Consider the following 24,212-nt stretch of genomic DNA (forward strand, 5'->3'; position numbering starts at 1 on the left):
TCCGTACAGTAAATTAAAAATATGAATCACTTCTCCCCACTGCCTCCCCAAACGCTCATCTTGTCAGCCTCTATGTTGCCTTCATTTGTATTACCTTAATTTAATGTTAATTATGGTCTTCATTTACAAGGAACAAGCGAGCCCTGCTCTGCCAGGGGACCTTCCCCTACCCATCCCCCCTCAGCCCAGGAGGGAGAGGCTGGGGGAGAGGAGGAATTTGGGGGGCTACAAAGGAGGAAGGAAGGGAGTTGGGGGAGGGCAAGAGATGAGATCTGGGCCATCAGTGGCTGATGGCCGTTCAGGGAGGGACTAGAAAGACCAACCCCGTCCCTCCTCCACATACCCTGTCATCAATCATTTATTCATTGAACAGTTATTTATTGAGCACCTAATAAGTGCCAGATAGCCATAAACAGAGAGATTGAGCGGGGTGGGGCTGGGGGATCTTCCTCCATAAGAAGTGCTACCGGAGTCCCCTTTGCCATCTGAAGTGAATGTGCTGGAAAGCAACATCAGGAAGACATGTCATGCATGCCCCAGGGGGCTGGTACCTCGCTCAGCCCAAAGGGCTCAGGACACTCCACCAGCAAGGGATCTTCTCTTTCTTCCAAGTTCTCCTCTTGGCTACTAGTGCCATCCCTACCCCAAATTGCTTCATACTCTTTCCAGGCAGGAAGTTCTTTCTGAAGTCTTTCCTGAGTCCCTCTTGCTTCAGACCATCCTAGGCTCAGAGCCTGAGTGGGGTCAGGAGTGGAAGGGAGATTCCCAGGCTACACTGTCTCTGGAAGGTTGGGAGGCAGGCATGGTGGGGATCACTACTCCTCACCCCACCACTCACCACCCTTACCACCCGGTGACCCCACCACTCAGCCCAGCTGACTTGCTCAAGTTTCCGTGTCTGAGAGGCCTGGGAGACCCCCTGTGCTCTACACTCTGCCACTGGGACACACAGTCACATGTAAGCCTGTAGAGCCTGTGGGGGCACGATAAATGTTGGTGGCTCCTTTCACACGTGTGCACGCAGGGAGCTGGCCCAGGGCCACCTGCACTCGAGCTGCCATTAACCACGAACACCAGCCCCTCCCCCCAAGCACTCGTCTCCTCAAGTGGGGAAAAGGATCTCCAGCAGGGAGTATCTGCTTGACAGATGAGGCTGTTCTGAGTGTGTGTCTGCCTGTGTGTCCGTCTCCAGGGAGCCTCGATCCACACACACAGGGACATGTGTCTCCCCAGGTTCGGTGTGCCTGTGTGTATGTGCAGGAGCGTGTGTCCAGCAGGCCCACATGCACGTGTGCGCGCCTGTGCTCCTGTTCGCGACCCACCTCCTCCCCCCGCCCCCCCTCCCCCCCGCCCATCCCTGCCTGTCAGCGGCGCTGATGACATTGGCTCAGAGGAAAGTGATGACAAATGCCCGTTATCAGCGAACGAGGCCAATGACAAATGGGCGGGCGCCCGAGCAGCCCCATTACGCTGTAATAACAGAAGATGGATGGCCTGGCGCCCCCCCCCCCGCCACCCCCACCCCTACCCGCCTTCGCCGGTAACGGGAGCCGATCCGGCTCCGCCCGCCCGGGAGGGAGTCGAGCGGCCCGCTGGGCCGCCAATCACGACGGCCCGGAGAAGCCCAGGCCCAGGCTCCCCAAGCCGGGAGCCCACGAGGCTGCCTGCGGCGGAGGAACAAAGCAGCTCGCTCGGCGGAAGCAAGCGGTGCACGGGGTGTCCGGCCTGCCCGCGGCCAGGACACGCAGCTGTGCACACACATGGTCTGCACACGCGCCAGCGGCCTGCGTCCTTGCACTGTACACCTGCAGCTCCTGTCTAGGCACAGCCCCCACGTCATGGGAGCACAGACACAAGCCTTCATGCTGTGCATGGGCAGATGTCTGCCACCCAGAGCCAGGTGCACCCACCAACACAAATCCACGTACACACAGCCATGCAGACCCCTGCACCGGCAATTCATGTACGCAATGACAGAAACCTCTATGTCTGTGCACACGTATGCAGCTAACACGCCTCCACATGGATAGATATGAAAATACGCATACACAGAAACAGAATCGCTCATGCGTTGACATAAACCCTCACACTGTCCACACAATTCAAGAACTCCAAACATACCCACGTGCCAAAGATGCCCATAGCTGCATCAACAAATGTTAACTGAGTCCCTACCACGCTAGCGTCAGCAAGGTGCTGTGGAGTTACAATGACAAATATGACACCATCCTTGGCTTCTAGAATTTTAAGTCTACTAGGCATGGCAGACAAACGGCTGTGAGCAAAGGCTGAAGATGATTTGTGTTTTGACCCAAGAACATCGTTTGTGATGTGAAATTTCCCAGTGTGAGATTTCCTCCAGGAAAATCAGAAAGTCTTCCCAGAGAGGTGAATAAAGGAAGAATGAATTTTCCAAAGGAATTGAATTTGGAGGGGGAAAAGCATGGAAACCAGAAAGTGTAGGGATTGTTTGGGGCCCAGTGTTTGCCTGGCCAATAGTCCAGGCAAATAGCACTGAGTGTGGTTGGAATGAAACTTCCCAGAATGGCTGGGGTTATAAAGAGGCTGGAGCAGGGAAGAGGCTGTGACAGTACCACCTGAAAGACCCAGGAGGCTTGAGCTAATTGCTGACATAAAAAAGGAGAAGACCAGGAAGTCAAGGAGTGGGAAAGTAAGAGAATGAGAGGTTCCAGGCAAGGCTGTCTTCCTAGGTGTGTGACATGGGCCAGCCCAGGGGGCTGTGCATTTAGAAGAGCCCTGTGTGCCTGGTTTAATGCTCTGTCTTGAAATTATTTATAATTTTATAATAAAGAGCCTGAAGTTTCATTTGGCTTTGGGCCCTGAAAATTATATATCCAGTCTTGGAGCTAGGGATCTCTCAGGTTGATCAAGTAAGACAGAAGGAGCAGGTTGGGGGAAGACAGCAGTGAGTTTGGGGGATCAGGGAGTATATGAGAGCTTAGATGTGGAGTCAGGGGTTGAGATGATGGGTAGTGTCTCCCTCCCTGGGGTGGGAGTAAGTGCCTTGCATACGCCTCTGCCCAGGCTTATTTCTACGCTGCAGGGAGTCTACACACTGCTGCATGCCATAGGCATGCCTCCTGAAACTCACTTTTATACCCCCATGCTGGAATATAACATCCCCAGTATTGTTCCCATATCCCCAGGGCATGGAAAATGATTGCCACTCAATACCTGTTTGTTGCAAGAATAAGCAATCAAGCCCTAACATGGCGCCCCTACCCCATTACCACTGCCCTGTATTTCTTCCAGGGTTGTTCTGTCACCCTTTGCCTACTTCCGGGAAAGAGTGCCCTTGTTTCAGGGCTCCCTCATTTGATGTCTTCTTTGCAGACTGAGCTGGGCAGGAGTTAATGGTGAGCCTAGGACCCTGGGATGATGGGTAGGGAAGGGCTGTGATTTGGAGCCAGATAATCTGAATTCAAGTTTCAGCTCCTCCCTTGGCTGACTGCTCCTCTGTCTGAGCTTTGACTCTTCATCCACAAAATGGGACTATAAAGTGAAAAAGCGCTTAGGCCAGCACCTTGATGCTGACAGATAATTAAGGGAGATACATTCAGTGAGGCCAGGTATTGAGAGAGCTGCTTCCTTCCCCCCAACCCTGGTCCCCTGTAGTGCTGAAAATGGACTGGGGATCCAGAGGATGACCCAGGTGACCTTGAACAGGGAGAGGGGAATTGGCAGACTGCAAGGAGAATGTTTTGGTCTCCTCTCAATAAGAACCAGATGATGGAGATGCTGAGACTCAGGCTCTGCCTCCCACAACCCACCTTCCTATATGCAAGGCCTCAGACCCCATCAAGAGTCTCTAGGAAAACCCTCCCAGTGAGGGGCCTGAATGAGAGGCCCAGGGATTTAGCGAGAGGATGCCGGGAGGAAAGAGATGGACCAGCTAATGGGCCTCTTTCCTCCTCCCTCACCAGTTCACTTTTTCTGTAGCGTTATTGACCCCTCATTAGTTATCCATCCAAGGTCGCCGGGCCTGGCCCAGCTATAAATCATGGAGGCTGGAGGGGGGCAACTGGCAGAGCGATGGTTCTGGGACGCAGCGGAGAGCTCAGGCCTCATCACAGCCCAGAGCAGGCGCAGCTAGCCCCAGTCTTCCGCTAAGAGGGCTAAGCCCCTCTTCGTACCCACCCACCGACCCACGCCCTACTCCTCCCCTTCCTCCTCCCCTTCCTCCTCCCCTTCCTCCTCCTCCATCCTTCCCTTCCATTTGCTTTTACAGTGTCACTTCTTCCATCACTCACTCCTCTCCTCTCCCATCTTTTTCTACTTCCCCCAAGCTCTAGATTCAAGGTTGGCGAGGTCAGGGTAATCAATGGGGGGACGGGGCGGGGGCGGGGGCGGGGCGGGGCGGGGGCGGGGGCGGGGGCATACTAATTCCCTTTCACTGGGTCACCCCACCTGGTGCCCCAGTTTAGAGCTTCCGGGAGCAAGGACAGAACTCACGCAGGGGGAAACTGAGGCACAGAATTTCGACCTGAGGTGTCTGAGGAAGGGGGTCCCACCAGGTTCAGTATCAAGGTCACCAGTCCTGAATATAGAGACCTTACTCCCTTGCCCGGTAATGGGGAAGGTCTACCCACCCACGGAGGGGCGCGCTAGGCCACATCCCCATCGGGCACCTCTGCCTGAGGAGCGAAAGGCCGCGCAGTCCGGACACTTCCAGCCCCAGCTCCCACCCGGGGGAGTCGGAGAGAAGCCCCTGGGCGGTTCCTCCAGGGCACCTGCCGCCTTGTCTACCACACCCCCATCACAGGCCTTCGCACACGCCGGGCCTCTTGACCGATCCTCGCGCGCCCTCTGCTGGCGCCTTCCGGGAAGCGCGTCTGTCTGCCTCTATACCCGCTCCCTCCTCAGCCCAACACACCTGGCGGCGGTGCGGGCCCCACCCTGTCCAAACCCCGCCCCCGGCCTGATACCCGTTCGCGGTGACGCCGCCGCCCACTAGGAGGCCCGCTGGAGCACTTCTCTATCCCGCCATCCTCTGCTTCAGAGCAGCCGCTGCCGGTCCAGATCTCAGGGAGGCCTGTTTGTCAGATCCAGAGGAGTGGAGGGAGTGAGGGCCACCAGCAGGATAGAACTTGAAGCTTGGAGCGGAGAGAGCGTTTCTCTTGCTGTGGAGCCAGGCTCTGGAGGGGCATCTGAAGTCTGAGCCTATAGGTCACGGGGCAACAGGTGGGGCTCCTTCAGGGCATTTCTCTGGAGCCCTCCTCCACTTGGCCCTGGAACTTCCAAAGGTACTTCGGTGGGGGAGCGCGGGGGAGGCCCTCAAAGTCGGGGGACCTTGGTTCGAAGAAGCTCTGAGGTGGGGCCTGCAGTCCTTGGCCCCAGAGGTGGGAATCCGGGACTGTTTCCTGGCACAGAGTGGAACAGTAGAGGGCGTGACCTCTGGGTCCCTCTCTCGTGGAGCCAGGGCCTAAGGATCCTGGGCTTTCTCCCCATTAGGCAGCTTCAAGGAAGAGGGGCAGGCCAGGGGGTGATACTTTCCAATGGGGTGTCTGGTCTGGCAGGTAGGGAGGCCCTTGCCACAGTGGCCCCAAAGTTCTCCAGGAGAGCAGAGCCCATGGTCATGGTGAAGAGAGAGAATTCCACAGAGGAAGCCTGGAGCTGAGAGGAGGAGATTCTCAAGCCAGGCTGGGCCCCTGTCAAGCCCTGCCTACAGTCATGTGGGAATAAGTCACCAATGTGTGGAGCTATGAGGGAGGGGTCCGGTGTGTGGGGGGTGTAGGGGATAGGCCGGGCATGTAGGGATAGATGTGAGCTATAGAGCCAGGACCCTCACCCTCCAGCAGGGCTGGAGTTTAAGAGTCAGGGTCTCCATACTACTAAGTCCCTAAGGGAGGTGGGATGTTGCGGGGTAGGGGTCCCATCTCAGGACAATTGGGCCTTTGCTGATTCAAAACTCCAGTTCTCAGAGCTTTCCTAGTGGTCATGTGGCTCGGACTCCATGTTCCCAGGGGCCCTGGGTTCAACCCTTGGTCAGAGAACTAGATTCCGCATGCTGCAACTAAGAATTTGTATGCTGCAACTAAGGATTCCTCATGCTGCAATTATTAATAAAAGATCCTGCAAACTAAAGATTCTGTGTGCGGCAAGTAAGACCCGACACAGCCAAATAAATAGATATCTTTTAAAAATTCAAAAACTCCAGTTCTCAGGGCTAGGGAGTGTCCTTCAATATCAGCATCAGGAACCTCCACAGACTCTGAAAAGCTCAGGACTCTCTCCTTGGGTATGTGGGAGACGGAGGGAGAGAAGTTAACAGACAGTCCCGTTAGATCTGGACTAGAACTTTTTCCAGAGCGGGAGCCAGGAAAACCAGCTGGGCTTCCTGGGTCACAGAGATCTGAGACGAAACCCAGCTGTTCTCAATGCTGTGTGACTTAGCACAAGTGAATGAATCTCTCTGGGCCTCTCTTTCCTCATCTGCCAAATGGAAATAATACAAGTACCAATAGGGCTATTGGGAAGGTTATATGATATAGTCCACAAGCAGGGCTGGGTTAAGGGTGGACTGACCAGGCTCAGAGTTAATCAATAAATGCTGCTGGAATAACCCCAGAAATATGGTGCAGCTAATCCAGGGCTCCTCACTGGAAACTCTTTCCATAACTTTCAAAATGGCAATTGGTCTTCCTCAAAATTCACTAATGCTGGGATCTTCCAGTGGGAATCAAAAACCATCTTTTGCCAGCACCCACCTATGACACATGAATAGATACTTTTTGCAAACTGGTTTTGGGGGAAGAGGAACTCTGGTTTGAAAGTGCATTAAATTATCAGCCGGCCCCTACCCACATCCTAGAAGCCTCTGCCTGAACCAATTCCAGAGGCTCCTCCTGTTCTCCTCCTCACAGGAGGACCCATTCCTGTGAGGTGAACTTGCTACATTACACAGGGGTCCAGACTCTACCTGGAAGGACTCACAAATTGAAATGCTTATGAGGGTCTGGTCCCAGGTGAAACAACAGGGAGTTATGAGAACTTTGGAACTAGAGGGCAGCTTCAGTCAATTGTTGCCATGTCGGAATGGGGGGGCAGGGGGAGGGAAGTAGCATTAGGATAGAGCCTCAGACCTCTCCCAACTTTATCTCCCTCCCCCATTGTAGGACTCTCCTAAGATACCCTTCCCCTAAGCCCTGCATATTAGGTTTCTACTGCTGCACAACAAAAGTGATGACAGATCACAAACTTAGCCCCTAAAAACAAGACCCGTTATTTCAGAATCCTATAGACCAGAAGTCCAGGCAGGCTCAGCTGAATTCTCTGATTAGGGTTCTGCAAGACCTAAATCAAGGTGTTAACCAGGCTGGGCTCTTATCTGGAAGCTCTGGGAAAGATCAGCTTCCACACTTACTCTCTTTGTTGACAGAATTTGGCTCCTTATGGTTGTAGGACTGAGGTCCCCATTTCCTTGCTGTGTATCAGCTGAGGGCTGCTCCCTGGTCCTTGTACAAGTCCCCTTCTATCTTCAGAGCCAGCAGAGGCATGCTGAGCCTTCATGCTTTGAATCTCTTTGCTCCTTCTGCTAATAGCTTAATAAAACTTTTAAAGGGTTCATATTATTAGACCAGACCCACCCAGATAGTTTTCCATTTGCCATATGAGGTAACATAACTGCAGGAGTAGCACCTCCTCAGAGCTGAAGCCTCGACCCACGCTCAAAAGGGCAAAAGTCCCTGGGGTTTTTCAGAGAATCCTACCCACCACACCCATCTTCCAAGGTGGGATAGAAACAGCCCCCTGCCCCAACTTCTGTGAGACCCTGGGTCAGTAACCTCCCGTTTCTGGTCCAGTTTCCTCATCTATAAAATGGGGTAAGGTGGTGGATAAAATCTAAATCCCTCCCATATCTCACATACTGATTATGAGGCAAGAAGACAGAGCATCTGCCCCTTTGGACTTCAGGGGCCCCACTGCTCAGGATTCGCCTAACCCTTCCAGAAACACTCCTACAGGCCTGCGAAAGGGCCTTACCGGGAAAAGCAGTACAGCCACACGACAGGAGACCTGGGTTCGATCCCTGGGCTGGAAAGATCCCCTGGAGAAGGGAGTGGCTACCCACACTCCAATATTCTTGCCTGGAGAACTCTATGGACAGAGAAGCCTGGTGGGCTACAGACAGACCATGGGATTACAAAGAGTCAGACACGGCTGAGCAACTAACACGCACACACAGCAAAGCCAAGGTGCCCAGTGTAAGAGGCCCAGCCACCTAGCTGGGCTGGGCTGTTGGGAAGTGGCCACTTCTGTTGGCCAGAGAATATGGGTGTCTGTGAAGCCCCACAGACTAGAGTGGGTCCCCCTGGAGACTGCACAGGGCAAGGTAGCGTACACCTAGTTGATGGAGAAGAGGGGCAAAGACCAGGTCCCTTCCCCCTACCTCTCACCTGGTGCCGACCTTCAGAATCCACCTCCCAGATGCATCCTAACCGCTCCCAGTCTCAGCCTCTGGGTCTCCAAAATGCCTTCGTGGCCTCTTCCTGCCCCTCCCACTGAGACCCTGCTGGGCAGGGGTAGTTGATCCCAGCATCCCAGACCCTCTGGGCTATTCCTGCCCAGGGATGTGTCTGGGGTCTCAGGATTCTCTCCTTTGGGAGCCCCAGTCAATCACCCACATTCCCCCCACCCTCCACCCCTTGTAGTAACACAGCCCCTCTTTTCCCAGGCTCCCACCAAGGCATGGTGGAGGGGCTGGAAGGAGACCCACCCCAACTCTATCCAAGCGCGGAAGCTGGGTAAGAGGCGGGGAAATGAATATTAATTTATCATGATTAGGCAAATCCGGCAGGGAGAGCCGATTCCGGAGGAGGCTAAAAAGATGAATTTCAGCAATAAAATTAAATAAGGACGGACGGGCGGCCCCTCCTCCCTCCCGCTTTGCTGATCTCTCTCTTTCTTACAATTTATGAGGCCAATTATGAAGATGAGGTTGGAAGTTCCTGGAACTTCACTAAATGCAAACGGCGGTCCCTGCTGTTCCCATCAAATTAATTAACCGCGTGCTATTGATGGCCGCTCAAGGCTGACGCAGGCGGCCCGCCCTGCGGCCGCCTCCAGGACACAAGGACTCAGAGTCCAGAGCTCATAGGGCCTCCACCACCTTCTGCAGTCCCTACCCAGCACCACAGGGACTTTGGGGACCCCCGATCCAGCCCCAGGCCCTGCCCAGAGCCCTTGAGGACCCTGGGGCATGCACACCAAGGTCGAGATTGGTGGATACACGGACACACACCCAGCTTGTCCACACACATGTGCAAATGTAGAGTCATGAGCCTGCAGTACCCAAACACAGGCCCAGCAATGTACTTTAGGCGCACAGGCAAATGGCCCCACAGTAAGACAAGGGCACAGTGGCAGCATTGCTGAGGGAACCAGACAGAACCTGGTGGGTGAGGGCGGTAGGGCTCAGGGTGTCTTGCTGCTGGAGGAACACGATGTCTGGGGCCATTTGCCCGCTCCATCAGCACCAGGCCCCCTGGTCCAGCAGATGAAGGGTCAGAAGTTCCACAGTCACTCAAGCACCATGCAGTGGCCCATGGCCTGGTACCTGTACTGCCCACCCCCCCCATGGCATTCTCAGAGCCCTGCCCTCAGTCCCTCCACCACTGGGTCCTCGCCTTACCTCTGGGATGTCTTTCAGGGTGTTCCCTCTAGGCTTTCACTGGAGCTCAGCTTCTGCACTTACCCCCAGTGTAGGGGACCAAGGCTTGCAGAGCCCCTGGTTCAGACAATAGGGGCAAGGCCTGGCCCAGAGTCTCAGGCCAGTTTGGGGACTTCAGGCCTGAGGGTCCCCCTGTCCCAGAGCTCAGAGCAGTGCTGCTCAGGTGTTCTGGAAAACTATCTGGCTGGTGTCTGGACTGAAGGGCAGAGGGCTAAAGGTCTGGAGGCTGAGCCCCTCCTAGGCTTGGGGCAGCAGGTGCCCCAGCAGCTGCAGCTGCTGTGTGAGGTTGACCTCTGGATGGTGGGGGGTCTGGAAAGGGGCTCTCCTGTTGGGGGAGTGGAGAGGGAGTAAGGCCAATGTCTTCTCCAAGCTGTCGTCCCTCATCTGGGCAAGAGCCATCCCATTCTGTTCAAAGGGACACGAACTCATAACTCCCCTGTGGTGAAGCAGGACCAAGGGCTTGGGTTTCCCATTCCTTTACTCCTGGAGGAAAGGACATAGCTGGGCCTGCTCTCCTCGCCATGTCCACTCCAGGCCTGGGAGACCCTGGCCCTGTGCCCACACTTGCTTCATCAGGAACAGCCAGAACCCAGGAGGAGAGTTTGCCCTGGTCTTGTTCCCCTCCAGTGGCAGTGTTACCAACCTAGGCTTTGGGAAGAGATGGTGGTGGTTTAGTTGCTGTTGTGTCTGACTCTTGCAGCCCCGTGGACTGTAGCCCCCCAGGCTCCTCTGTCCATGGGATTTCCATGGGATTTCCCAGGCAAGAATACTGGAGTGGGTTGTCATTTCCTTCTCCTGGGAATCTTCCCAACTGAGGAATTGAACCTGGGTCTCCTGCATTACAGGCGGATTCTTTACCAACTGAGCTACGAGGGAAGTCAGGAAAAGATGAGGCTCCCAGGTTGGCAGGGTTGGGGCCAAGCAGCTCAGAGAGGATTGTGCCTTGGGCTCAAAGTGTCAGAGGGAAACTGGGAGCCTCAGACTGAGCACAGGGCAGCCCATCCATGAGGATTGGGCCCCCAGCTTTGCCTACCACCTGCCTTTCCCCTACTCCAGGCATGGGGGGAGGCCCCTCCCCTTCCCCACACCCTACTGCGCTTTCGGGGACCTCCTCCACCTCACAGCAGGGCCTGCTCATACCCACCATCCCTTCACTCACTTTGTACCAGGAGAGAACAAGACACACTCTGTGTACTGGTCCTCTATCACTGCGGTAACAAACTTCCACACACTTAAAGCTTAAAGCACCACCAAGTTATTACTAAACAGTTCTACTGTTTAGCAGTCTGACACAGGTCTCCCCAGGATAAAACTGAGTTGTTGGCAGGGCTGTGTTCTGTTATGAAGGCTCTAGAGTAGGATCCAGAGAAGGCGATGGCACCCCACTCCAGGACTCTTGCCTGGAAAGTCCCATGGATGGAGGAGCCTGGTGGGCTGCAGTCCATGGGGTTGCGAAGACTCGGACACGACTGAGCGACTTCTCTGTCACTTTTGATTTTCATCCGTTGGAGAAGGAAATGGCAACCCACTCCAGTGTTCTTGCCTGGAGAATCCCAGGGATGGGGTAGCCTGGTGGGCTGCCATCTATGGGGTCGCACAGAGTTGGACACGACTGAAGCGACTTAGCAGCAGCAGCAGCAGCAGAGTAGGCTCTGTTTCCTTGCCTCTTCTGGTTTCTAGAGGCTGCCCGCATTCCATGGCTGGTAGCCCCACTTATCTTTAAAGGCAGAAACATCACATCTCTCTGACCTTCCTTCCTTCATCACAGCTCTCTAATCTTAGCCAGGAAATTTCTCCACTTTTAAGGACTCATGATTAGATTGAGCCTATTGGCTAATCTCCTCATTTCAAAATTCTTAATTAAATCTGCACATCCCTTTCTTACCAAGAAGGGTAATATATTCACAGGTTCCAGAGAATAGGCCGAGGACAACTTTGGGAAGCCGTTACCCTGCCCACCGCACCTGTGGTCTGGCCTGAGACCACTGAAGTTCAGGGAGAGAGCAGTGATGAGCTGAGCGGGAGGCAGGAAGCAGGCCCGTGGGGCCTTTCCTCCTCATTAGGACCAGGTGGTGAGTGGTGGTGGTTTTGGGGTGCTCAGTTGTAAGATAGTATCTCAGTTCCCACCAGGGCTCCATAATCCAGTCTCCCTTCCAGCAGGATGGGGCACTGGGTTGAAAGTCTGCCCAGGAATCCACTTTGGGCTCTCAAGTGGCTGGTCATACCCTTTTTTTAGTTTGGCCTCAGAGAACTTCCCCCTCTGCCTAACTGGGCAGCCTTTCTCAGGACCAGAGTCCCTCCATTAGATCTTCTCCCGGGCTCCAGTGTCCCTGAGCAGCCCAGAGGACACTGCCCTGAGGGTGGGTCTCTCTGGAGGGGGTGGGCACTCTTCTTTTTAACCCATGATTTCCTATTGCCCTTGCCAGAATGTGGTACCAGGAATCTGCATGGTTTGAAGGTGTCTCCAGGATTCTGACTCTCAGGGTTAGGGGTGGGGGAGAACCTCCCCTTCCTTCCTCTAAGAGATGGCAGGATGAGGGGCCAGGTCCCTGCTTCCACACCCAGAAACCAGCACCATCCCTCCCTATGGTTCTGAAGACTTCCTGTGTATAGGGAGGGGTTAGCTGGCCAAGTTCTCCTGGGACCCACTGGTTCCTTCTTCTTGTCCTGGAGGCCCTGCTCCTCTGGGGCTGGAGAGGCTGCTGAGCAGGCTGGGCCACTCAAGTGAGAAGTAGCAGCATCCACATTTGGATGCAGACACCCCAGGCTTTGGGCTTCTGCCCGCTGCACCCCTTGCTAGGATAGTGGCAGGCACGGAGGCCCCAGTCTAGAGTAGACTAGCAGAGCACCTAACGGGCCAAAAGCAACCCTGACACCTGGGGGGGCCCAGAGACCCAGCTCTTCTTGTCCATTCCAGGCAGCTACACCTCCCTGTAGGAGAAGCTCCGAGAGGCTCACCTGCCACGAACGCTTGTGCTGTGTGTGTGTGTGTGTGTGTGTGTGTGTGCTCTGAGACCCCAGGGACTGCAGTCCGCTAGGCTCCTCCATGGGATCTTATAGGCAAGAATACTGGAGTGGGTTGTCATTTCCTCCTCCAGGGAATATTCCTGAACCAGGGATCGAACTTCCATCTCCTGCATTGGCAGGATTCTGTACCACTGAGCCACTGGGGAGGTTGCCCTTACGAAGGCTTCTAGTCCTCTGATGTGGCTTCTCTGATTGGTGCTGAGCTGTGAAAGGGGCCCCCCAGCCTCCATGGCCTTTGATTCCTTCCCTGACATGACCCATACAGGCAAGGCCCTGCAGCTGGGACTTCAGGGCTCTGAGCGAAAGTTGGGCCCATTCTAAGCTTGCTGGAATCCCGACTGAGATGAGGCCAAGAAAGGCCAGCTCTCAGTTCAGTTCAGTTCAGTCGCTCAGTCGTGTCCGAGTCTTTGCAACCCCATGAATCGCAGCACGCCAGGCCTCCCTGTCCATCACCAACTCCCATTCACTGACTCACGTCCATCAAGTCAGTGATGCCATCTCATCCTCTGTCATCCCCTTCTCCTCCTGCCCCCAATCCCTCCCAGCATCAGTCTTTTCCAATGAGTCAACTCTTTGCTTGAGGTGGCCAAAGTACTGGAGTTTCAGCTTCAGCATCTAGGAGTTTGCAATTAGACAGATGCAGGACTCAGGGCCCGCCCCTTCCCTGCCACACAGCCAGCACACTCTGGTGGATCCCAACTCTGGCCCAGGCTCCTCGCAGCCACCTTTTCTTGCCTCTGAGCAAGAAAACACTTGGTATGCCAAACCTTCCCACCCGACCACTCCCCTCACCAAATCTTTTCTGTCCTGTAAGCTCTCGCCTCCAAAACCACCCTGATACCCCTGGCTGGCCTCTCCGAGCTTCTCAAATTAAGCCCCTCAGCTCGACTTTCAGTCCTCTACCAGCCTGGCCTTCTGACTCCCATCCGGCGCTCAGCATCCTCTCTAAAGCAGGTTCCTTAGTTGTCCCAAGAGAACGGGTTACCCTTTTCAAATAAGCTATTTCCTGCCAAGTTGCCCCTTGCCTCCTCCGGGCAGCACAGCCTTCCCTGACTGTCTCAGCCCTGTCAATGTCTCAGCCTTGTCAATGGCACACAGGTCACCATTTAGTTGTTCCTAATGAGCCTTGTTATATTTAAAACTTTTCACTTTCACTGAGCCTTGTTACATTTGTTCATATCCTTAGGTATTTCCTATTCTAGGACAGGGCCCACAGGACAAGCTGATGGGTAGACAGGCAGTCCTAATTCCCAGCTCCATGAATCCTCCCTCTTAATGTCCACCTCTACTCCTTTCTGAGTTGTTTAGGAGCTGACTCAGGCCTGGCCTGGAGAACTGTTAACTTGCCTGGGTTCCCATTCACCTCCGATCTCTGTCCCTACCCGGGAGAAAGGCAGGCAGAGGCTGCAGCAGCTCACAGACACACAGGCAGGCTGAATCTCAAGTGCACTTTATTGGGCCTCTGGGCCTTCAAATGCTGTCCTCGTCGATCCTGGGGTGCCCCCTCCCCACACTGCCAGCTGCACTGCATGGGAGGTGGGTGGAGGAAGCACCTCTGGAGTGGCTCGTTTGCTCTGAAGGGTCTTGGGTGATGCTGGGCCACAGTATTGTGTCTCTCCCCTACAGCCCCCATCCCACCCCCAGTAGCTAGACCCTCCTTGGGGTAGAGAAGTGGGGATGCCTGGGCCTCCAAAGCAGGAAGCTGGCACCAAGCCAGGTACCAGTTCCTGCCTAAAATGGGGCAGGGGGCCATGTGCACAACTTCAGGGGCAATGGTGAGGCAGACAGGGTAACACCTGACCCTGCTGCAGAGAGGGCCAGGCCGTCCTGGGAGCCAGGCTGGCCCTTCCCAAGCCCAGAGGAGCCAGTGGTTGGCGCAGTGAGGTTCAGCCTGCTGAGGCTGGCTGAACGGCCAAGATGGGCAGCCAAGTCACCAGTCCCGCTCGGCAGGTTCTCGGTAGGGCAGGCCTAAGAACCTGAAGACATCCTTCTCAGTGGGGGTGGGCAGCACTTGGCCAGAGCCCACCTTGAGGCCTTGGGCACTGCGGACCACAGCTGTGCTGAGGGCATGCTCTGACAAGCTCATGCCCTTGGTCTTGGCCAGAGCCCGCATGGAGCGGTTGAAGTGGGCAGAGCCGGTGAAGTAGAGCAGGGCGCAAGCGAGCTCGCTGTAGGGAACGACGATGATGTCTAGTCGTCGGTGTCGCCGCCCTGGCCCCGGGAGCTGGCACACACCCAGGTACTTCTGCTGCTGGCCGTTCTCCTCGTGGCTCACCAGGTCATCCGTCAGGAACCCTGGCCCAACACAGGAGGGCGCTGGCAGAGCAGGGAGCCAGGGGCTGGGCTGCCCAGCCCAGGGCCGTCTGACCTCCCAGGCCTCTCCTGATTATCCCTGGGTCCTCTGTCCCCAGCCTGTCCATTTATTTGTAGGCTTTCTTCAGGCCTGTGTCCTTTTCTATAGAATATGCATAGTAATTCCTCCCCATGTCCCCCCGCCGCCCCGGCTACACTGGGGGCATGGAAAGATCCAATGAACCCTTGACCTGCAGCACCTCTGGGAGGTGTGAGGAGCTGATTCATCTCTTCCCTGCAGTGGCTCTGGCCCCAGGGGAAAGGTGGGTTCTGGTGGAGCAGCCTCCCCTGCTTCCAGCCTAGAGATGGGAACTTTGAGGCTCTCCCGCCTGGGGGCCACCCTGCCCCTGCCCACCTGCTCACCTGGGGGTGGGGCTTATACCTTGCTGCCGGAGGCTGTCCAAGAGGCGGCTGAAAACGCCCTGGTGAGAGCGGCCATCCGGGTGGGTGAGCAGCACGTCCATGTCACCACAGGTTGCCTTTCCCCGACGGTATGAACCACATGCCACGCACAGCAGCCCGGGGTTGAGGGCCTGAGCTGCTTCCCGGACCTGGGAGAGGACAGTGAGGAGGGTGAGGGCTGTGGGCCTTCCCTGTTGGAGGAGCCCACACACGCCTTGGGTTCCAAGCTAATCCCTGGATGCAAGGTCCAGCCTGAGGGAGAGAGCCTCAAGGAACAGAAGAGGAGCTCCATCCACCCTGGGGAGCAGTTCTCTAGCCTTGCCGGGACAGAAGAGAGGAAAACACACTCACACCACTGGGTGCAGCCCGGGGAGAGAGAAGGTCGTGCTCAGATTCTGAGGGAAGCTGTGGCTCTTTCCCTCTAGAGCTCTTCAAGAGCAGACAGACATACCTTCTCTGGGGTCTGCCCCAACCCATACACCCAGGTGTGTGAAGCTCCACTGAGTACAGAGGGCCAGGTGCCAAGGAGCCCTCAGCCAGGTCTCAGCAGCGCCAGGTATCTTTGGATTCAGAGCTAAATGCATAGTGTGTGAGTTGGGGCTTGAAGCCTGACAGGTGGTTGGCAGGGTGCCCCTGGTCCAGGCCTCTGGGGAGATAGAACCCAGAAATATAATTGCATGTGTAGGGAAGGAAAGGAGAGAGCAAAGAGGGAGGGAAAGCTGAGCCAACGGCCACATCCTTACTTGGAGAAATGGGGCTCGGTGTGGAGGGAGCTGAGGCAGAGGGATCATGGTACACTGAGTGGGGGGGACTGAGGGAGGTTAAGCCCATTAGTCTCCACACCAGAAACACTGAGGCCTTTTGTATGCGGATAGCTTCCCAGTCTCCACTGCAGGACACTGAGATTTCTGGGACCCTGGATACCTCAATTCTCCTGACAGGCAGGCTTTGCTAATCCCCTCAACCCCCTTCTTGAGAGAGTGGGAGGAGGCCTAGGATGAATAATCCCATCAAAACCTCCTAAAGCTGGAGACCTTAAATGGAGAGAGTGGGCCCTTCTGTTCCAGTGGGGAGCCACTTCTGTTCCAGTGGGGAGCCACTTCTGTTCCAGTGGGTTGGGGCTGGAGGCTCTCTGGGGCATTCTCTGTGCCTAGATACCGTGGCTGAGTGACAGGTCATCACTGGCACTAAGGCCCAGTGATGGGTGGACAAAGGCGCTTGCCTGTCCATTTCACACCAGCCTCATAGTCACGTGACTGGGAGAAGAGCTGGAGGGTGATTTCAGCTAAGCTGGGCCAGTCTCCAGGGAGTCCTGCCACATTAGAATCTTAGGCCATAGTGAGCAAACCAGCCCCTAACCTTAACGCCAGCTGAACAAATGATACATCTCATGCTAAATGTACTCTAGTCTCCCTCTAATCTAGGTTTTACGTGAATTTAACCCCTAACCCAACTCTAAACCAAACCCTAATCTTGGCCAAACCTTATTTCTAGGACAATCATAAATTTTAACTAAAAGCATCCAACACTAAGAAAACTCTACTTCTAATTCTGGTCTAACCTTAACTTGACTCTGGATCTAGCTTTCCTCTAACCCCAAACCTAATCCTACTGGCATTGTGCTTTTACACCAATTCTAACCCAAACCTTGAACCAGCCTTCGGAGGGCTGCAGAAGGTATGTACTTCCGAAAAGAGGTATACAACTTTGTGCATTTTTACAGATTGTGGACAGAAAAGAGTCCATGATTTTCATTAGGTTCTCAAAAGAAGTTTGTGAGTCAAAAAATGTTAAGAACCTCTGCCCTGATCCACCCTACCCTAGCCCAGTTCAAATCCCAATATCTTCAAGTAGTTCTGACCGTAATCCAGCTCTGATCAAGCCCTGACATTAACCGAGTCCTAACACCATCTGGCACCTAAGCCAGGGCTAACTCTGCCTGATACCGAGACCCCTACCCCAGAGAGCTAGTGTGCAGCCCCTCCCTACCTAAGCCAACTTGCTCTTTGCCCACTAGTTCCAGTCTCCAGTGGCCCACAGCTTCCTCTGCCTGCTGGGCTCCCCCACTGAGGGATCAGGAGTTCCTGGCTTTGAGCCAGGCCCTGACCCTATAGCAGTGGCTCTCCTCACTGCCCTGGGACACCTGCTTACTGTCTGCTCAATCTCTGCAGCCTCCTCCCTGGGCATGCGGTCTAGGAAGTCATCATAATGCTTCAGGCCAATGGCCTGCTGGGTAGTCAGACAGGCGTGGTTTCGGATGTCTTCTAAGCTCCGGAAACCCTGAAATAAAGAAGCCAGATGGGAAGGCTATGAGGATCCAGAACCAATGAAGAGACAGTGAATAAGCAGACACAAAAGGTTTTCATCATCCCTAGACTCCAAGGAAAGCATGAGGCAGGAGCAAGCCCAGGGTCTGTAATCAGTGGGACTTGGGAAAGGCACGGGGCATGAAAGACACACCTCAATCCAGCCCTGCCCCAATCCTAAAACACTCATTCATCATCTCATCAATCTGGGGGTGATTCTGGGCATGGCTGGGTTTGGGAACCACTGTTCTGGATTCTCAGCCCCTAGGTCTGGTCTGCTCAGGAAGGCCCTTGTTTTTCTGAGGGACAAAGAAATATACTTCTTGTCTCTGCCTACACCACAGACTAACCCTCAAGGATACCAAACAGGGTAGTTCTGAGAGGCAAGAGAGGGATCTCCACGGGCCCTGGTCCCTTTGAGAAGTGATCCCTCTCTAGTCTGGGTTCATTTTCATCAAAGCATAGGGCGAGAGAACTGTGGGACAGGAGCTCTAAGATACAGTAAAACTGAAGTGGGGGCTAGGACAGGGTGTGACCTGATGGTACCACATCTGGGCAGTCTTGGTTCCAGCTCCCCAGATGTTGGAGAAGAGCTCTAAGACAGGCACGCTTTCGCTGATGTGGTCCAGCTTCCGCAGATGCCCACTCTCCAGGATCTCGACAATCTTCTCAGCCATCCGCTTTCCAATCCCAGGGATGCCAAAAGCCTCCTAGAGGAAGAGGAGGCAGAGGCAGGAAGGAAAGGTGAGAAGGAAGGAAAGGTGAAAAGATGGGAGGAGTAGAGTCAGCAGTGGGGAAACTGACTCCTTTAGCGGATGAGTAAAATCCACTCTGGTTGGTGGGCAACTGATAGCTGTGTAAAGCCTGGGCACAGCCGAAGATGAGAAGTCTGACTGGAGTGGGCTGGGTAACTTGTCTGCTGGTTCCCTAAGGGATGGAGCTCAGCACAGGCAGCAGAGGAAGGGTAGCAGTGATGATACTGGGCAGCATTACCACAGCAGGGGGGCCAGTGTGAGGCTTTACCCTGTATCGGGTCCTGCACTACATGGGTCATCTCTTTGAGTCCTCATGGGAACACTGTATTTGTTACTATTCTTAGTCCCTTTTTACTCATGAGGAGACTGATGCTCAGAGGATTTGAATAACTGGCTTAAAGTCAGGCAGTTAGTGGATAATGGGAACCAGAATTCAAACTCTGGCCTGTTGATCTTCAGAGACTAAACTTTTAAGCAACTTTTTTATTATAGAAAAACTCAAAAGTAAAAGAGTATACTGGACCCCACAGACCCAACACCCAGCTTTTATAATTATCAAGATTTTTGCCAAGCTGCTTTCATTAATCTCCCTGTTTTTTTCTTTTGTGAAAGTCCCAGCCATCAGAAAATGTTAAGGCCTCCACCTGACCCCCACTACAGAAGACCCCCACCCAGGCCCCCACATGTCCTCCCCTAGCCCCCAGGTACCTGGTAGGAGCTGACAGGCTTGTGGAAGCTCTTCAGGGCATTGATGGCCTTGGCATAGCCCAGGGCCCTCCACTTGTCTCCCTGAACGCTGTAGGCTTTGGCCAGTACTTCCAGCTTCTCTGTGATATGGGGGTTGTAGTTGATCGCCTTCTGGCTTGAAGGTTGTGCACAGACCCACTTATCCAGGCCCTCGGGGGCTGGACTAGGCTCATCATCTCCCTCAAAGGGGGTGGGGTAGCGGCCGCTGATCAGGGCTTCCAGATCAGCAGCACTAACCTGGGGCTCTTCCCCATCACTGGTTTCACCATCAGAGCTGGTCTTGAGATAGGGAAGAAGAGACAGTAAGTTCATGCTGCCCATGAAGAGGGCTCCTTTGAGGTGGGGGCTGAGTTTCCTAGTCAGACCCAAGTATGATGCTGGGTTTTCTGCAACAGACCTGGATCTCCTTAAGTGTGGGACCGTGTTCCACCTGGCTTCCTCTAGTGCCCAGACCTAGGATCCCCAGTGAAATGTGGTAGATAGGCAAATACAGGAGTGATGAATGTTGGGAAGAATTAAAAGACTTCTCAATAAAGACAGCCCTCCTCTCTCAGGGGCCTGGAACTTTCTGAACACCAGGCTCTCCCTGTTTCTGTGATCTAGTTCCCAGGAGAAGGGAGCCATGGGGGCTGGGAGGCTCCTGACCTGGGCTTGGATGCTTGCAACCGCATCTGTCCTCCAGGAAGGAGACACATGTCTGGTGAGAGGTCGGGAAGGAGACAGGGCTGTCCTGGGCTGAGCCTCACCAGCTCTAGGAGGCGTAAAAGAGACTTGGTCTGCCTTGCTGAGCTGTGCTTGATCCAGGTACCTGCAGGATGGTGATGGCAGGTTAAGACACCAAAGTCTCACCCCATATCTGTTTCCAATCCTTCTCGACTCTGAAATCTTTTTTTAAATGTGTCTAATTAAGACAATGAGAGTTTAATAGCTCAAGAAAACATTTGAGGAAAGACTAGGACCAGCCCACCTCTTGGGGGTGAAGATGCCGAATCCTGCTGTGTCCACCAGCCTTCTCTCCTGCAGGCACAAGCTCAGCCAGGCAGACTTCACCAGCTGAGCACCTGGGGGCAGCTGGGGCAGTCTAAGGAGGCGGAGGGCTCGCTCACAGTCCATGCCTTCATCCACCACAATGTGAGTGACCCCTGGGGCCTGAGCAGGGCATATCTGGCCACCATGCTGGACAATCTGCTTCTCAAAGAGTTCTGCCCGGGCTCTCCCAATGCCGGTGGGCACAACGTGCACCCGCAAGGAGCTCAGCCACTCTGTGGAGGGGGCATCCAGACGCCTGCTGTCATACTCTCAGACATGATCCGAATGAACCCTTCACAGTCCCCTTCCCCCAGTCATTTTCCACCCTGCCTTCTGGGGATTCCACCACAGTATACAGTTAATTTCCTCATGGGCTATCGCCTGATGTAACAGGCAAAGATTCTGATACGTCCTGTTCCCTGATGTAACCTAGAACTGTGTCTGGCAAATTGCAGGGAGCCTATAAATCACTTCATTTGATCATTTATTCTTTCAACACATATTAATAGACACTTATTATGTATCAGGCACAAGGCACATGCTTTGCTACTACAGGCCTCACAGTCTAATAGATTCCCCTCTCCCAACCCAGCCTACCATGTAAGTTTTTGCCATCTATTTGTCACTTTGGCTGCAAAATAGCATAACTCTGGGGACCTGAGAAGGATCCCCTCCCCTCACCAGCAGGCAGCTTCCTAGAGGAAAGAATCCTATCGGTCATTTCCTTAGGGACCAGGGAGTATTTTCTGAGTTATAGAGGCCTCGGCGTGTGGTAGAAGATGAAACAGCAAGTCACCTGTCAAAGACTGGGGACCAAGTTTAGGACAAGGGAGGTACAAACAAACCTGCAGGCTCTGGGTGGGCAGAGTCAGCTGTAATATCTGATTCTGGGCATGAAAGATGTAAGAAGCCTGAGGCTCAAGCACATGAGGGTCCTCAGGGTGGATCCACTCACCTCCTGCTTCTTCTCTGTCTTCCCTCTTGGGAATCTTTGCAAGAGTTTTTGATGATGGATTGGTGTGAATTTTCTTCCGCTTGGGAAATGCCTTCAAGATGCCCCTGGGGTCCATTGAGGTATGGCTGGATCCTAGCCTTTCTGTTGGAGGGTTGATCAGGGCAGTTGTCATGTGCAACCCAGACTTGGGGCTCCCCAACCCCTCTATGAAGGTGGGGTCTCTACTGACAACAGTTTGGGGACAGTAGCCAAGTTCCCAGGAGTCTCACAAAACCCAACTAAACTTGGCTTAGCCTAGCTCTACACATGGACAATGGAGCCTGGTGGGCTATAGTCCATAGGGCCACAAAGAGTCAGACACTACTGAAGTGACTTAGCATGCATAATCACCAGTCTTCCAGAATACTGGGGAAAATAAGAAGAGTGGAAATATCCAGGGAACTTTTGAAGGGGGAACAAATGACATCATGGGCTTCCCTGGTGGCTCAGATGGTAAAGAATCTGCCTGCAATGTGGGAGATGGGAGTTTGATCCTCGGGTCCGGAAGATCCCCAGGAGAAGGGAATGGCTATCCACTTCTTGCCCGGAGAATTCCATGGTCAGAAGAGCCTGATGGGCTACAATCCATGGGGTCCAAAGAGTCAGACAGCACTCAGCGACTAACACTTTCACTTTCAAAGGGTATCATTCCTCAGGGGGCTGCTTTGAAGATTAACTGTGCAGTATGTGCTCCTGCTGCATCCCACTTGCAAAAAGCTTTACGAAAACGAGATGCCAGACTAGGAACGGGCTCCATCTTTAGGAAGGACTTGGGCTTCCAAAAGGAGTGGGGATTGGTGGTAAGGGCGAGGGGGAACCTGTATATCTTTCTCTACCCCCATCACAGGCCCGCAGAGGAAAACGGGGAGGGTGGGGGTGGCTGGTGGAGTTTAGGGAACCGGGGTGGGGAACGCCCTGCACCTGCTCTGGTCTTGGACCTCTCGGCAGCGGGACGCGCAGGCCCGCAGCTGCGGGGAGACGCACGACTGCAGCAGGTGTGGGGCGCCTTCCGGGACTGGGGAGTCTTGGCCTCACAGCTGGGGGTGGAGAAGACGCTGGCAGGTGTGAGGCACCCGAAGCGAACCGCAGCTGCCGCGCTCCAGGGACTCCCGGGGTGGGGCTAGGGGAGCGCTGGACTGTCCGGATCCTGTCCTGAGGATTCCTCCCCACTCCCCAGATTTGGTACAGAATAGGGTCAACTCCGGACCCGACGGGTCACTGGGGATGGACAGGCATAACCCACTTACCAGAGCAGCCAATGAGAGCAGACGGAGGGCGCGGGGTTCGCGGGGTGGGACCAGGCCAATGCCCAGAACATCTTCCGGGTCATACGGAAGTGACCCTAGGCGGAATGGTTGCCATGGCAGTGGCCAGGCACGCAGCTCGTTGAAGGGAAGATGGCGGTGACCGGCTGGCTGGAGAGTCTGCGGGCGGCAGAGAAGACGGCGCTGCTGCAAGACGGTAACTGGAGGCCCCCCTCCCTCCCCCGAGAGCACCTTGTTCTTTTCCACCAGGGTCCAGCCCTCTGCGCTGGCGCCCCCGGGACGGGCCCAGCCCGGAGGGTAAGGCTGGAAGGTCCCAGCCTCCTGCCAGGGCAAGTTCTGCATTTGCAGATGAAGAAACTGAGGCTCATATAAATAAGGCGACTGGAACACCCTTCTCTGAACACCCCTAGTTTCCTCCACACTACCTCGCCCCTTTCTGCGTTCTGTTACTAATAAATAATCCTTTTCATGTTCATTATGTCATTTGCTTCTCAGCGCAGTCCCGAGAGGCTGTTTTCCACTGTTTTACAGAAGAGGAAACTGAAATCCAAGATTTTAGGTCGGCTGCAACTCCCTCAGTCAGTCAGTGGTAAAAGTGGACCCTGACCTGGGATCCCGTGAACCCCAGTCTGGAGATTCTATTGCTGAAAGCTGCCTGGTGTCATGGAGACGCAGGACACCTTCGCTGTAGTTAGGACTTTGCCTTTAATTTGGCGTGGGCTCCCCAGTTGGCCTCTTACATTTGAACCTCACTTTCCTCATCTGTAAAATGCTGTGAACTGATTATCTCTGTTATCTCTGAGGTCCTTTGCACTTGTAATGTTATGTTTGTAAGTGAACTTCTAAATGTTCCTTGGGTCTTTAAGGGAGACAAAGCAACGCCTCCGCCCCACTCCACCCCCTCCCACTTCCCCCATTCCTGCTGGTCCTGGAAGAGGTAGACACAGGGGTATGGAATTCTGACTTTCTTCCACCCTAGGATTGGCCAGTGTTTGACGGTCCCTTCCTGGACCCACTTGGCAGCCAGAATGAATTCGGTCTGAATTCATTGTAGCTTTCAGGAAATTGGCAGGGACTGAAATCCACAGGTAGAGGCCAGTCAAGAAAGCTTGGAAAGTGAAATCAGCTGGTCATTTGCTCATTTATTCAGGCAGCATTTAGGGATGCTTTTACTATGTGTCAGGTTGTGTGCTAGAGCAGATAGAAAAAGACATGTCTCAGGAGTTCCCATAGTGGTCAGGAAAAAAAAGGTAAATAAATGAGAGTGTATGTGTTAAGTAGAAGTTGGACTTTTCTATAGAATGCCATGAGAGCACAGAGGTGAAAATGGTTCTCTCAGGAAGATCTGACAGAACAGGTGATGTTCATGGGCCCTAAAGGATAAATAGGTGTTCGCTAAGTGGAGAAGAGGGGATAGTTATTCCACCAAGAGTAACTCACATGTGAAAATGCAGAAGTGTGCAAGTGTGTGGATGATTTCTAGGGGCATAACAAAACATTTAGTGAGGCTGAAGCCTTGACCCAGTCAGTCGTAATATCTACCTACACTCTGTCAGGTCCTGGGTGCTAGGATGCAAGAGTGAATAAAAGGTCCCTTTTCTCAAGGAGTGTTAAGGGGAAATGGTAGAACATGAAAAGAAATTG

The 24,212-nt window shown here is 54.1% G+C and overlaps 2 protein-coding genes across 7 annotated transcripts in view; one reads left to right on the plus strand and one right to left on the minus strand.

The window, feature by feature from the left end:
* Nucleotides 1-14,152: 14,152 nt before the first annotated feature.
* POLL (DNA polymerase lambda) lies at nt 14,153-22,727 on the minus strand. 4 transcript variants are annotated; one of them, XM_069566948.1, is made up of 9 exons: nt 22,551-22,727; nt 21,265-21,405; nt 20,248-20,542; nt 19,926-20,088; nt 19,242-19,559; nt 18,315-18,488; nt 17,624-17,752; nt 15,453-15,621; nt 14,153-15,013 (listed from the first exon to the last, which is right to left on the minus strand). In XM_069566948.1, exons 2-9 carry the CDS (start codon nt 21,377-21,379, stop codon nt 14,649-14,651), a joined length of 1,728 nt encoding a protein of 575 aa, XP_069423049.1. In that variant the 5' UTR covers nt 21,380-21,405; nt 22,551-22,727; the 3' UTR covers nt 14,153-14,648. The 4 variants fall into 4 exon arrangements, with proteins under 4 accessions (XP_069423049.1, XP_069423046.1, XP_069423050.1 ...); XM_069566945.1 differs by having other exon boundaries at nt 14,153-15,034; XM_069566949.1 differs by having other exon boundaries at nt 22,225-22,563.
* The window catches only part of DPCD (deleted in primary ciliary dyskinesia homolog (mouse)), a 29,256-nt gene continuing 27,380 nt past the window's right edge, over nt 22,337-24,212 (plus strand). For 2 of the 3 annotated variants that reach the window (XM_069566952.1, XM_069566951.1), the window contains exon 1: nt 22,344-22,764. In XM_069566952.1, the coding sequence (XP_069423053.1) occupies nt 22,701-22,764 (64 nt within the window). In that variant the 5' untranslated portion in view covers nt 22,344-22,700. Of the gene's footprint in view, nt 22,765-24,212 lie in introns of all 3 variants that reach the window. The other variant, XM_069566950.1, reaches the window with a different exon arrangement.

Source organism: Ovis canadensis, chromosome 22 (assembly GCF_042477335.2).
Source record: "Ovis canadensis isolate MfBH-ARS-UI-01 breed Bighorn chromosome 22, ARS-UI_OviCan_v2, whole genome shotgun sequence".
Taxonomy (NCBI): domain Eukaryota; kingdom Metazoa; phylum Chordata; class Mammalia; order Artiodactyla; family Bovidae; genus Ovis; species Ovis canadensis.

What these genes read in the sequence shown, in the direction of transcription:
- POLL (XM_069566945.1), bottom strand. Translation starts at nt 21,379, where the DNA reads ATGGACCCCAGGGGCATCTTGAAGGCATTTCCCAAGCGGAAGAAAATT. An exon ending in GGCATCTTCACCCCCAAGAG is followed by an intron (nt 20,089 to 20,247) that starts GTGGGCTGGTCC and finishes ACCATCCTGCAG; the next exon opens with GTACCTGGATCAAGCACAGC. An exon ending in CTGCAGAGATTGAGCAGACA is followed by an intron (nt 15,622 to 17,623) that starts GTAAGCAGGTGT and finishes GTCCTCTCCCAG; the next exon opens with GTCCGGGAAGCAGCTCAGGC.